The 15,624-nt window shown below is 34.8% G+C and overlaps 1 protein-coding gene across 4 annotated transcripts in view; it reads right to left on the reverse strand.

Annotated features, from left to right (window-relative positions):
- Positions 1–5,780: 5,780 nt before the first annotated feature.
- NAB1 (NGFI-A binding protein 1) overlaps positions 5,781–15,624 on the reverse strand; it is a 46,579-nt gene continuing 36,735 nt past the window's right edge. For 2 of the 4 annotated variants that reach the window (XM_003733204.6, XM_078327081.1), the window contains exons 5-8: positions 14,093–14,182; positions 12,300–12,459; positions 10,601–10,717; positions 5,781–8,233 (exon numbers count right to left, since the gene is read on the reverse strand). In XM_003733204.6, the coding sequence (XP_003733252.2) occupies positions 8,145–8,233; positions 10,601–10,717; positions 12,300–12,459; positions 14,093–14,182 (456 nt within the window). In that variant the 3' untranslated portion in view covers positions 5,781–8,144. Of the gene's footprint in view, positions 8,234–10,600; positions 10,718–12,299; positions 12,463–14,092; positions 14,183–15,624 lie in introns of all 4 variants that reach the window. The other 2 variants (XM_008999098.5, XM_035304228.3) reach the window with 1 other exon arrangement.

A 15,624-nucleotide genomic window follows, 5' to 3' on the forward strand; every position in this document is an offset into this window, starting at 1 on the left:
GGCCAGGCACGATGGCTCATGCCTGTAATCCCAGCACTTTGGGAGGCTGAGGCAGGTGGATCAGCTGAGGTCAGGAGTTTGAGACCTGCCTGGCCAACATGGTGAAACCCTGTCTCTACTAAAAATACAAAAATTAGCCAGCGTAGTGCCTGTAATCCCAGCTACCCAAGATATATCAGTATATCTATAATTAACTTTGCTCTTGGCGGAGCTCTTTAGGAAAATGATTTTGAATTCTCAAAATTCCTCCCTCCAGCTTGGATCTTGTACACTCTCTTCGGTCTATTGTTTCTTGCTGCCTGTAGGACAGCTCTGCTCAACAACGACCCTAGAACTGAACTGTCTGATACAAAGTATTATTGAACACCAAACTCCCTTTCTTTCCTGAATTCTTTTTTTTTTTTTAGACTTCTCACTCTGTCGCCAGGCTGGAGTGCAGTGGTGCAATTTTGGCTCACTGCAAGCTCCAACTCCCTGGTTCAAACTATTCTCCCACCTGAGCCTATGAGTAGTTAGGATTACAGGCATGCGCCACCATGCCCAGCTAATTTTTGTATTTTTAGTAGAGACAGGGTTTTACCATATTGGCCAGGATGGTCTTGAACTCTTGACCTCCTGATCCGCCCACCTCGGCCTCCCAAAGTGCTGGGATTACAGGCATGAGCCACTGTGCCCAGACTCTTTCCTAAATTCTTTTTTGGAAAGTGATGCTACTATTCTTTTTTTTTAGGGTCACAACCACTGATTCTTTTTCTCCAATTGGTTAATATGATCTTTTCTCATGAGCTGGACAATTAATCTGTTACCAAGTTCTGTCACTTCATCATCAACAATTTCTCTCTTCCTTTATTAGACGTGAGTGTCCCTCAAGGGCAGTTCCTAACACTATGCCTGGGCATTTTTAAGCAGGCGGCTTAACAAATGCTTGCTTATTGAATGAATGATTGAATAATTGCATATCCTTCACTCTTGTTCCCCTTGGTCCTTATTGCCACTGCTCAAGTTTGACCACCTGAAGGGTGAACAACTGCAGCAGCTTCCTGGTCACTAGCTCCACATAACACAGCCAGAATGAAGCCCTTTGGGGGTATCTTGGAACAATTAATAAACCATAGAAAAAAATTAGCTGAGAATGCTAGTGCAGATCTGTAGTCCCAGCTTTTCAGGAGGCTGAGGTTACAGTGAGCCAAGATTGCACCACTGCACTCGAGTCTGGACAAGAGAGCAAGACCCTGCCTCGAAAAACAAAAACAAGCAACTTCTAATTGCTTCCCAAATTGAACGAGAACTTTGTATGAGTTTCAAAGGATTTCATTTAGTAGGCACTCTTTTCCAGATGTTTTATCTCTAAAAATAAACTTTTATTTCAATTTTCTGCTTTAGTCCATTGCATTTGTCAGTGGTATCTGGAAGTGACTTTTCTGCTTCCCAACTTGGGCCTTTCAGACGTGCTAATCCCAAAGCCTGGCAATGCCCTTTCACTTCTCCACTTCAGTAACTGCCTTCAGAATGGCTTGATGTTTACTTCCTTTGGGAAGCCTCTGCTGCAATCTAGACAATAATCACCAGCTGATCAGTGCTCACATATGGCCTAGTTCTTTCTACATGTGTGTATTCAAGTCTTATCTATATCTGTAAAAGTGTTTACTGTGTAAAATGCTCACACATAGTGCAGACCACTCAGTTCAAAGGATATTTGACAGGTTAGGGTGCTCATGGACAAGTGAGGGGCCCAAAGTCTTAAATCTTTTGCTTTGAAAGGCAGAACTAGATCCTGTCCTTTAAATAAGGAATCATAGAAAAAGTGACTTTACTTATAAGCCAGCAGTCACATACCTGCGCAAAGTCTTGAGGAATGGAATCCTCTCTTTTCACTTTTAAATATTAAAATAATCGTTCTTCTCTTTGAATAAATTACATAACCTCTAATTAATTTTCCCTTTAATGTTAGTTTTCTAAGTGGAAATGCCTTTTATTATCCTAAGAATTGTAATATATCTGTGGCCGTGGCTGTATCTGTCATGTCCATATCTCACTATACAAATATTTCTGTTGCCTTCTCAACAATAAAAATCGGAAAGATGTGGTCCAATTTGAGAGTTAGCCAATTGCAAAAGAGACTCACACAGTCAGTGAGCATTTTCTGATGATGGAAACATTGGTTAAACTCAGAAAGAAAATGAATGACGTACCATTTTAACTGCTGATGAAAAACATGCTTACATTATATTGTCAGGCATCTAGGGATGGAAAGCATATATATTTGGGGGAAACATAACTAAAACGATGAAACTCTGGAGAGCCTACCGTGTAAGAACATGCTACCAAAAAAATCACTTCGTCTTCTGAAAAGGATAATAGCAGGGTATGGTGCGTGCTAGACCACAGATGTTTAGTTTAACAGTTCACAGTTGAAGATGGCAGGTAGTCTCAGAAAATTATAAAATGTCTCTGCTGAGACAGTTACCAGTAAGATTCCACCTACGTGTGCACTACTTATCTTCCTACATACTGCAGCCTAAGTGACTGCCAATACAGGGTGTCTGTGACAGTTACAAGAGAATGGCCGTGCTCGCTTAGGATTATGTGTGGGTGTTAAACATGGCACTTTAAACATAAATTTATGAGGTGCAAACTTTTAATGCAAAGATGACTCATAAGGTTTCAGAATGTGTACATATGAAGCACATTCTAATTTATACCATCACTGGTGCTCACCCACAGCAAAACTAGGCTAGGCTGATTGCCAAGTTGTTTGGACTAACAGGAAATTCACAAGAAATTTGTCACTCTTAATAAATGAGAAAAATTGTTGGGTTCATGATTTTAACATGCGTAGCACTACCACCTTGAACCAATGTGATGTACTTAATCTACATTTTGCAACATTATGTTCTGATGGCAACATTCGACTATCACTACTTCTCAGCGATTGTTATGAAGTGAGCAGATTCTTTTAATCAGAATGAAAAACTTAAATAGGACTGTATAATAAAGCAAAAATTTCAATAGAAATTCCGGGTGCGGTGGCTCACCCCTATAATCCCAGCACTTTGGGAGGCTGAGGCGGGTAGATCATGAGGTAAAGAGATCAAGACCATCCTGGTCAACAAGGTGAAACCCCGTCTCTACTAAAAATACAAAAATTAGCTGGGCATGGTGGTGCGTGCCTGTAGTCCCAGCTACTAGGGAGGCTGAGGCAGGAGAATTGCTTGAACCCAGGAGGCGGAGGTTGCGGTGAGCCGAGATAGTGCCATTGCACTCCAGCCTGAGTAACAAGAGTGAAACTCCATCTCAAAAAAAAAAGAAAAAAAAAAAAGGAAAAGAAATTTCTGAAATGTAAAACTGTTTAGGTAGATTTCTAATTTACATAAATGTAGAAAACTGCTCTGTATAAAGGAAATATTTTTAAACATTTTACTGACATATATAGACATTTAATAACTAATTGACTAAAGTGCACTAAATGTTAAGTCAACAAAAATTAGGAGAGACAATTTCCCACTGAAGTGTTTTAACTTGATTGTGGTAATCAATATACAATGTACTTGTATAAAAAACCATCGCACTGTATACTTTAAGCTTTTTGTCAAATATTTTTAAAAGAATAAAATGGAGAAATAATGGTAACTAAGCATTTTCTATGGATGTTGACATAAAAACTGATTACTATTTTATGTGATTCTGACGTTACTTGAGGGTTTTATCCCAATTGCAAAACAAAATTAACAAAAAGCAAAAAAAACCTCATTAAAAATTCCTTTGAGATGAAGTGATGAAGTGGACCTTTAACATTATTGGAGCAATACTTTGAAAGTAAATCACTTAGCAGTCAGAATAACAATTTAGAAATTGTGAACAAATAGTCAAACGCAGCTGGGAGACCTAGATTTCCACAGGACATCATTTTAACACTTAAGAAATTGTGTGACCTAACAGATGGGAAGACTATAAAAGAATAAGGCTTAATTAACCAACTTTGTAAACAGGACCAGTTCACAGTTCCCTTAACAGTGATTAAGATTTGCTAAACTTGGAAAGTAAAGATTTGTAAGTTGAGCTTAACCTTCAGCACAATACATTTTTGCATTCTAACTTTAATAAGCTGATTAGAAACTTAAAAAACACTTTCTGATTAGGTTTTTCTGCACAAAAAAGAAACACCTTTGAGGTGATAAAAAAAATGTCATAAGTCAGTAGAAACAGATGTCAAAGAAGATGTTTTAAAGGTTTAACTGTTGGATACTCAGAAGGTAAGAAAAAGCATTTTGCTTTCGATCACTTCTATGTGAAATAAAAATCTTATAGGATCACTATGGACATAATTAACAGTAAGGTTTCTGATATTAAATTGTATTTAGAATAAAAATAAATGTCAGGACATTGGATTTTTTTTTTTTTTAACTTGGGAGGCCTACTTACAAACTTCATTTATGAGGACACTCACAGATATAAGCTTACATTCCCTGAACCACCACCCATGCACAGCTGGACCATACGGTGGCTTTTAGTAAAAGAGCAATCACCATATTTGGTCATTCAAGCTGTTGCAAACATACAATGTTTATTCAATTCTAACTTCAGCTACTCACTAATTGAATTCATTTCCTAAAAGAGGCAGACCTTCTGGCTTCATGAGGTTGGTTAATACCTTGGTTTTCTTTTGAAGACTCAATGTGGTATATTAAGTGAAGTCACAAGGAAAATGGGCATTGTGTCAGTAATAGTTAACCATTTGAGTAGCCAAGTGAGTAGACCATACATTAGGAAATTCCCTGCATACTTATTCAGGCTTTAAGTCTTAAATAGTGTCAAATATACTTGTAAAGGTACACTAGGTGCTAGCAGTCTCATAATTACCAAATCCTAAAGCTTTTACCCAAGTGGTTTCACTAATTAAGGGCAGATGAAAAGCACCTTTCCCTGCTGCCTTTTGACAGATTCAATGGATTGTCGAAAGAATTACTACCCAGGCACAGATCTGCCATTCAGTTTCACAATAAAATTGCAGTTAAAAAAAAAAAAAGCCTCAAAGTGAAATGTACTACCACTATGGCTTATCAAATTTCACTGCTGCAAATTGATTTCAGTCCCGGCCAATTCTCTTTTGAAATCTCAATGTGCTTTCTCTCACCTGTAAAGTGCCTGCTGCCATAATGGCTACGTAATACAGAATGCACTTAAATGTCGGCTCCTCATCCCAATATGCAAGGCACTGAAATTTTTATTTTTATGTGGGTGGTATTAGTTCCCATCCAACTAGATTTTGGGCAAGGATCATATATTTCGTCTGTGGCCTTTACCTCTTCCCTGGCACCTAGCATGGTGCTTGGCATACTGATGATCTTCATTAATCTATAGAACTCACCAATTAATACCGGTTGATAGGCTCGTCCTGGTTCTTTACTACAGGTTAGCTCAATTTCATATAATTAGCCTATCATACTGAAGCCAAATCACATTAATATTTTATAAATATGTAATGCATTATAGATGTTAAATCCTAACATTTCTGCTTTTAATACAGTTTGAAATGGTGGAGTTTTAAAGTCTCATAAGTGAGAAAATAAATTGACCTCTATCTCCCAGACCAGAGTCTACTGAGAACCTGTTCACCAAATGACTTTTTAGAAATGACGGTAGCTGACAATATTTAGTCCCAACTTAAGACGTAAGTTCTTGTTCCCTCATGCTGAAACCTAGTTTAAATAAGCAGATAGGGGAGGCTTAATATTACTCACTGAAAAACTGCTATGTAGAAAATGCTATAAACGTAAATGTGTGAGGCACAGAAAAGCTTTATTGCCACAGGAAGCAAGTGCACTCGTCCCACCTCACCAACAGCTTGAAGAGTCACAGAAACGTGGACATCGCACAATAAAGTGTAAGAGACTCAGGGAGAAATGGTCCCTTGGACTATATTGGCTGTAATACTGAGGTAACCAATTGACCTTGTTCAGTGAAAATACCTCTAACAAAATGAAAAAAAAATCAACTAGTTATAACATCCAATTCATATATACAATTCAAATAAAAATATATTATTTGCTTTAATGTATAGGAAGTTTAATACATTAGTGTTTACAAAATAAAAATTGTATTCTACTGAAATTTTTCTTGTGCTTCCACCTTATCACTAAAGCTTGAAAGACCGGAAACAGATGATCCTTAAGGAAACTTACTATGAATTTAAAGATGCAATTTGTGGGTCCACAATGGATGGATAAATATTGGAAGTTGGAAGATTACTGCATCTTTTAAAATTGTGGCTTATTAAAATCTACAAACTTGACTGTAAGACACAATTAAAAAAAACAAAAGTTTTCAGAATAGATTAGAATACAAGAAACGTTTCATGAAACTACTGAGATACTAACCAGTGCTATGGCTAATATTAAAAACTGACCAGTCTATTTAAGTTGTACTCATACTATTTCTACACACAGTGAACAATACAACCACAATAATCAACCTCAAGCTAGCAACAAAGTTGCAAGGTCCATAAGAAGCTTCTTCAGTGAGCAAAACACTATGGTACAATTAAAACATTTAGGAAGGGAAAAAAGCCTTTTAACAGTATAAAAGTTGTTTACTGGTGTTTCTTACTGTAAAGTTCTACAAATTAAAATGAAGAAGCAATTTATATATGTGACAGTGATCTGAGACTACAGTGCAGACACAACATTTGGCTGAGGAATTTTAGTGTAACAGATTATGACTTAATATTTTTTACAATTATGATCTAGAGCAGAACTAAAAACAAAAAAACACATACTCTAAGTCAATACACTCTTCTCAGCAATATCTGGGTTTGATGAATCTATAGGAAGTAGGTAAAGCTGTCAGATATCTTCTCTTAAACCAACAGAAAAAAATACATATTGTCAGATACATTTTTTTTTACCATTAGGAATTCCAATGTGAAATTCTCATAAGTATGCAAGTACATTATTAACATGTAAGCACACTCCAATATATATGCACACAGTCCATGAATTAGATTGGGAGAATTAAAAACGTACTGTCAATTTAAAATGAATTTTAAGAAAAAACTGCATCCACAAATCTCAAAGATGTAGAAAAATGAAATTGTAAAATAAATAATGAATATAGGTGCCAACTAAACTTTTATAGAAGTATGCCTACAAATGCGGACGCAGTGATTGTCCACACTTGTGATGGCTGGGTGGGAAGCCATTCCCTAGTGAAAGCATCTAGTCTGACTTCTCTACATAGAGAAGACTTTCTGTATATAAAAAAGTACTTAATCTATTATAGCTTTTGTTAACAGTCACCATCTTTATAACATGTAGCGTTAATTTACTATGTCTTAATCTATTTAACACATTCTGAAATTTCAAGTCCTCTGTCCAAGTAATAGCTTCCTATCTTTGATACATCTTAGGTAACTATTAATACAATTTAGGTCAACTAGTTTAAGAGATATTTTCTACTCTATTGCTCATCTTTTTAACTTTCCTCCACTCAAGTACTTATTGTGTAAACGTGCATTGATAACTAGATATTTTATGAGTGAATGCTACACATTTCCTGTTAAACAAAATCAGTTTTATCAAATATTAAATCCACACTCTTTTCCTTGGCTTAAATTGAGTATTTGCTTTCTATTTTTCCACAATCATTACAATCTTGCCAATAACTACATCACTTAAGCTTTCTTTTTCAGGACTGCAGGCAAAGATTCTAAACGCTGACATATATTTACGTTAAACACACAAAGCAGACAACAAAATTTCAAGTAAAATAAACTATCCACATCTATTGGACCAAACAGGTCTCAACATCCAGAGTTTACTTCTATAAATTACACAAATACATTGTACATTCTTAAATAATGAATGCTTACAATATTGATTTGCAAGCCTTTCCATATAAAATTACTTAACACAGGAATGTGAATGAATCAATATTACTGTTATAGACTGTAACACTCCTGATTTTCTCTTTTGTGGCTGTTGTTTTATCTTCCTGGTTTCCGCAGACTACCGTACCAGTCCTTTTGCTTTGGCTATGAAATCTGTTTGAGCTGAATGAGGCAACACTGGTTATTAAGGCTTATTTCTATGATGGAGTATTATCCTTAAATCTGATGCCATTTCCAGAGAACAGTGAGAGAATCACAGCTATCTTGAATCTTCAGGCTCTGTTTTGATGACTTTCTTTTCTAAGGTAAAAGCTGAGTGAGGGTAGTCTTTTAAAATCCCAAGGCTCTCTACATAAAATGGAAACAAAGTGAGTTGATATTTTAAATCAATGGACTACAAAAATGAAACAAAGCTATAAAACAAACCTCCACACTCCATTCCAAACAGTGATATATCAACTATTCATGTCTGCAATTCCATATAAAATTTTTGTTCATAGAGCTGTTAAGAATTTGGATTCTGGATTTAAATTTCAGCTCGGCTAATTACTAGCTGTATACATGTCTGGGCAAGTTATACACCTCCCTAAGCCTCAGTGTCTTCATCTATAAAATGGGAATAGTATTTACATAAAGTGGCATGAAAGTTAAATAATGAAATACACATAAAACATTTAGCATATAGAACATATTAATTTTTATTTAATGCTTGATCCAATATGATAAATATATAAAAGGAAACATTATTCATATATAACTGTTATTGGTTAAAATATTTATCACCAATAAAGAAATCAGACTGAAAAATATCTTCATAACCTTGGAATTATTTTTTAAAGTTTTCCTGACAATGACATATTAGGGTGGCAGAACTAGGGATAAAATAATGAACACTATTTTCATAAGAAATCATTCCATGGAGTTCTATGTTTATAGTTATTTCAACCATACACAAACACCACAGAATAACAATGAAATGTAATCTTTATGTACAGTTCAAACACTGGGAGATATGTACACACACACATACATGCAAACGTCCATACACATATACTTACACCTTCAAAGGATTCTGAAAAGTAATCGATACTAATAGCTTATCTGAAATTAAATAGCTCAATTTATCAATCCTCTCTATCTGAACAGAAGGGGATTTTAAGTTCTGCATAAAAGTAATAAAAATAGTAGCTACTATTTATTGAATTCCTGCTGGCTGAAATAGACAGTGTACGACTCAACTATACTATCTCATTTAATCCTCCTAACTATCCTACAAGGTAGAAATTATTTCTCTTTTACAGATGAAGCAACTGAAGGACAGGTACCTAAGTAACAGTCATGCCACTCAGTCAAGCATTGGTGCTAAGATCTGGACCCAGGCTTGCACTATATGAAACCTGTATTATTTCCATTCATTAAAAAATTTTTAAAAAGGCTTTTTCAGGCATTTCTTCATTTGGTTCCACATAAAACCCATAAAACCCTAGCTCAATTATATCTCTGTGTAAAATGTAAATGTGCCCCATGATGAGACATATGATCAATGTGACTGGAGTATTTCTGTTGTATAGAGTCTTCAAAGAAATATAAATTAGTCAAAAGTGGGATTTTGTTCTTTTTTTAAAAAACTTTAAATAATAGATCACTTTTTGTGTTGTGGAAAACAGACCAGGATGTCATCTTTTTAGGATAGTTTCAATTTCTCAACCTCCCTTTGACATTATTAAGCTGGCTACGATCAAGTATGCAATCGCATGCTAAAGTCACAGCACCAGAACGTTATTTAGGACTTGCCCTTTTAGCATCTGCTACTAAGAGCATTATCTGAAACTGAAAGACATAAAGGCTCTTAATAACATTTTTTTCTAGTAAATATATAATTCATTCTATCTAGATAACAGATGTAAAGTCAGGTTTAATCCTAATCTGAATGATACCAGAATCTTTCAAATGGTGCTGGTCTCTAATGCTTTAACAATGTCTAATTCACTTCACTTGGGTAAAAATATGTGAATATCTAACAATGATAAGGAACTGCTCATCCTTTTATGGAATTCAGTTTACTTCTGAAATATGAGTATCACCTTCAAAATGCATCTGCATATATAGTTTAGATTTTGGTACACAAGGTTTTCTCTGTGTCAAAGCAAACATGTAGTCCATCAATTTCATATTGTTATTGCCAGAAAAGGCAGTAACACAACTTAAACCAGCTATTTATTAAAAACTTTCATATAAACGTCACCGTTCATATAATGGCTAATGAAAGTAATCTCAACTTTCATGAGTTTTCCCTTCATTGTGCAAAATACTAAGTTTGCAAAAAGACTAGCAAGAGCAGCCAGTGTTATGGCAATCTATCACTTCCTAGGGGAGAAAAACTGACAAGTTAGCATCCCTTATCCAAAATGCTTGGGACCAGGAAGTGCTTTGGATTTCAGTTTTTTCAGATTTTGGACTATTTGCATTATACCAAAGGTTTAGCATCCCAAATCTGAAATGTTCTAATGCAGGTTTCCTTTGAGTGTCATTTTGATGCTCAAAAAGTTTTGGATTCTGGAGCATTTCGAATTTTCCAACTAGGGATACTCAACCTGTAGGAACACTCTCAGTAATAACATTTTTTGGTGGGGGAGGGACATTGGGAATAGGAGAACAGAATTTGAAGATGCTTTTATTCAAGTGTTACCCTCTCATCATATAGCACATTCTCACCTGATGAGTGGGACTTTGCCTCACTGGGGTAAAGTCTGCTCAGCTCCCCATCCACCACAAAATGATGGGGTTGTCTGTTCTGTAAATTAGGCATGCGGAGATTCAAAGGTCTTTCTCCTAATGAAAAAAACAAAAACAAAAAAAGAAATATGCATAATATTAAAAATACATCATGGATTTTCTTAAAAATAAGTTTTCAGAAATTGCCTGAACATTCCTTAGGAAAAAAGTGAGGAAAGTCAGTGGATACTGAAGAATTTAACAGTTGGAAAAAACATTTTAAATGATAATTTAAGAGGAAAATGGCAAGTCATTTCATATTAGTCCCAAGGTTTACAATTCTGCTAGGATAGTTTTAAGAGCTAAACAAAAGACTGAGAATTCCAGTGAGCATTCCAGTTTTGGCATATAATACATCTCCTCCATGAGGCATTTTCTTACTAGTGTCACCATTCTACCAAGGCATGCCATTAATTATACAATAACAAGTAATAGAAAGACAGAGAAGGCTTCAAGCCAATTATAGATTATTAAAAAAAAAAAAAGCAAAATCCATGAGAAAACAGATTTAGCACAAATATGGGGAAAAATTATATACCCAATCATGTTGTCATGTACTGAAATGCATCACATTAGCAAACTGTCTCCCCACACTGAATTATCCTGGTGTCACAAATTAGAGTAATAAAATCTTTAATAATTGCCTTTGCTTCTTAACGGTTAAGGATAATCGGAGAAGTTAAACAAGACCTCAACTCAAAGGTTCCTGTAATATTTTTAAAAGGAAGAACTTCCTTCTTGTCCAGTACTCTGATCTGTTGAGACATGTAATATTTTACTCCATGGTTAGTGAATGCTTAAGATGGTATTCTTATCTACAAATGCTACTTTTTTTTGACAATAATAACCACTCTCTAGAAAAGTATAACAATAACATATAAAAAGTAGGCACTACAACATTATCTTTTTTCTTCAAACACTTACTACTATTTGAAACTAGAGGATATACTTATATACTTATAATCTGTACATCTCCCTCCACTAGAGTGTAATCTCCAAGTAAACGGACTTGTTCCCTGCCACATCCTCAGTGCCTAGAAGCATGCCTGGCACATAGAAAATGCTAAAAAAATAAAATGCCTGTTGAATGACTGAAACAACGATGACTTGGGATTTTCTTTATGTGAGGATGTGAAAAGAATGAAGTACTTTTTAGAATGGTAAAAATACTCATGAATCCCATGGCTTTCTAAACCTGAGCTGTACTCTGTCATAACACTTTAGAAGCAGTTACCATATTCTCTTAGAAGCCCAATGTTGAAAATTTCACAAACTTGTTTTCGAAGTCTAAAAAATATGAAGTTTCGGTCATTTAAAAAGGATAAACATCTTTCCTGGAATCTGCTTCTTTGGGGAAAATAGTCTGTACTGTGGTCATCGTGATTATATGCCCACCAACCCCTTATAAAAGAATACATGTCAATCTCACATGCAAACTAATGTTTAGAAATAATAAAGTTTAAAAAATTTACAAATTAAATTATTTTCTATTTAGAAAATGGAGAACTTAATTTTGATAAGAGGATCTATAAAATAATCTCTACAAAATACCGTAATTTAATAATCAGCTGTTTTCTTCTGTTTCTCTTTGAAGTGCACGTAGGGGCCCTAAAGGTGTAGAATATTCTAAAATATGTACCTTGTCCATCTGAGTTATCAGAAGTCAAGCCATTAGGACTGTGCTCTTCTGAGCTCTGCCTGTAAAGCCCTGTAGACAACCTCCTCTCGACATGCTGCAGTCTCTCATAGCCAGCTTGGTTGCAAAGGAACTCCATCTGCTTTGCCATCACCTTCTCAGGCTGCTAGTAAGTAAAGCAAAAATAAAACCAGTAATTGAAACATTCTAGATTTTTTAATGGTTTAAAGATACCAATTTCAGACTCCAGCAAATATATTTAGTATTCATTAAAATTAGTTCACACTTCATGTGGTATACAAATTCCATAAATATGCAAAGATGTCTATATCATGTTAGAACATAAAATGCTGGTTGTACAAAAGATAAAGCTTTCTTCTCAATTCTTTCAAGAGAATTCCATGTCAGCTCAAAAGCAACATAACCTTAGCTTTGTTTTCCAAGGTACTAAATCCTTTAAAGGATTTTTTAAAAAAGAAACCTAAAAGCAATAGCAACATCTGCTATAAACTACTTCTAACACTTAGGGCGAAATCTTGGCATTTTTATTTTAGGATCTGGCAGTACACAGACTCTGATATGATGACAATATGTTTGGGGGAGAGAAGGTGTAAAACAGCTGTCTAGAAGAACAAGACAAACACATCTCCCACTAAAATTAAACAATGTAAATTATGCAAAAAAACCCAGTGCCAATAAGCATCTTCACCTTCATCAGGAAATGTAACTGCAGAATTTCCCAACCAATCACAAAAAAGCATATTCTAAATATGCAATTAAGTCAACTGACATAAATTTATCTCTGCCTGTGTTTTGTAAGTTCCTTTTCAATGCACTGCTCTAGATTACTTACATGTGATATTCAGAGCAGTGTATTTGTGATATTTTGCCAAGGAGGTAATAGTCAAATGCACAGATATGAATCACTACCATGCTATATAAAAGAGTAGGACAAGAAAGCTGCTATATAAAATTGGTTACAAAAAGCTCTGATTCACAACGTAAAAATCAATAGATAAAATATACTAATTCACAGAATAAACATGATAAACACACTATTTTTCGAAATGCACATAAACCAAATCAAGAGTAACCACTGCATTTTATTTGAACTTGTTACTAATTAGTTGATAAAATTTAAATAAGCATACCTAAGGTTAAAAAAAAAGTATTTTTCATCCTAACACGAAAAAACAAAACTTAGCAGTACTACATTTGACCAAAAGCAAGTTATTACGAAGAAGCTGTTCAACAGGAATAAAAGCTTACAGTTCTTTCTAAAAGATGATGTTTGCAGAAGGAATTTTAAAATTAATTTCAGTATACAGACACAAGTAACTTAATGGCAAAAGCACCTGAAGCCACATATTCATTTAACAGTTTTTCAATAAATATGAATTTAAAAGAGTTAATAATTACAAGGTTGACCATTAATATTTTATTGAGAACTAGTACTATTTTATCTCAGAGTCGTATTACATGATAACCATGGTGGGTTTTCCCCATCATCACACTGTTTCTTTGAAGTTTTCTTGAGTAGAAAATCTGTCTCACTTCCTACAAAACTACAAGAATAAGAAAGTAGCAGCATATCAGATTCTTTCACTAACTGAATCAAACCAAGTTGTTATTGCTCTCATGTTGATACAGCTGTGGCTCAGATGACGTTTTAAAAAACAACCAGAAATAAAAAGTCAGTCCTCAGACATTTAAAGTGGAAGCTAGTTGAAGTAGTTATTTATTTTTTAATCTACAGATACTACTATTATGAAATAATAACTGGTAGTTTATGTTACCTGTGAATTAAGAGCTGTGAGTTCTTCACTCTTAGCTCTAGCCTGCTGGAAGAGCGTTTGCACAGAATCTTGGAAATCTGGAAACCCATCCTGTGGGTCAAATAAGAAGTCCTTTATATTTGGAGTTTGTAAATAATAAAATAACAATATTATTAAAAACTTGGAAAATAAAGCAAACTCAATACAATCATGATTAAGATTTTAATGTACAATATTTCATTTCAGTCTTTTATGAAACATATCTTATTTTCTACAACTGTAACCTCAGTAGAAACATAAATTAGATGAAAAATATCATCATCCCCATTGTTTTACATTAGAAAGCAGACTTTATGATCATTGATTATAATGGTTATATAACATTTCATCTAGGCCAGGAAAGGTGGCTCATGCCTGTAATCCCAGCACTTTGGGAGGCCAAGGTAGGCAGATATCCTTAGGTCAGGAGTTCAAGACTAGCCCATCCAACATGGTGAAAACCTGTCTTTACTAAAATAAAAAACACAAAAATTAGCTGGGAGTGGTAGCACGTGACAGAAATCCCAGCTACTCAGGAGGCTGAGCGGCTACTCGGGAGGCCGAGGCACAAGAATTGCTTGAACCCGGGAGGTGGAGGTTGCAGTGAGCCAAGACTGCACCACTGCACTCCAGCCTGGGTGACAAAGTCACACTCCGTCTCAAACAACAACAACAATGACGACAATAACAACAACACACAACATAGAGCAAAAAGTATTTAACCTAGTGGGGGGTTTTGACTAGCCATATCCTCGCATTGGACATTTTTTGTTCTTTTCCTAATTTTTGGTTTTATGAAAAACACTGCAAAAATATTTTCATGGAGATAGCATTTTTGATAGCTTAGATTATCCATTACAAAAGATTCCCAGAAGCCAAATTACTGCAGAAATGATATTTTTATGCCTTATATACTTTTGCTAAACCCATAGAGAGCCTTTACTAGTTTATCATACCACAAGCAATATATGACAATTTCCTTGCCAGCACTAAGTATTCTTGTTTCTTAATTTCTGCCAATTTATCTACACTTTTGATATGCAAAAATTTTTAAATTTTTATATGCTATAATTGTACATAGTTTTATTTTGTGATTTCATCTGCTGCTATAAAATTTAGAGAAATTCTGTCTCAGGACATTCTGCTTCAGAAATCTGGTAAGCATTCAGATCTACCCTCTAATTTTTCCATGCTACAGTTGTACATACTTTTATTTTGTGATTTCATCTACTGCTATAGAGAAATTCTGCTTCAGGAAATTCTGCCTCAGAAATCTGGTGTATGTATTCAGATCTACCCTCTAATTTTTCTAGAACTTTGTTTTTTAAATTTAACCCTCTAACCCATCTGAAATTTATTTTGTTACATAAATGTGGTTAACGATCCAAACTAAATTTTCTTTAAAGTGTTAACCAATAATCCCACCCTGAATAGCTCAAAGATTCCTTCATGTAGGCTTGTGATTTCTCCTTTATCATATCCTATGACAGGAAATGGGGCTTTGGAAATCAAAA

This window comes from Callithrix jacchus, chromosome 6 (genome assembly GCF_049354715.1).
Source record: "Callithrix jacchus isolate 240 chromosome 6, calJac240_pri, whole genome shotgun sequence".
Classification (NCBI taxonomy): domain Eukaryota; kingdom Metazoa; phylum Chordata; class Mammalia; order Primates; family Cebidae; genus Callithrix; species Callithrix jacchus.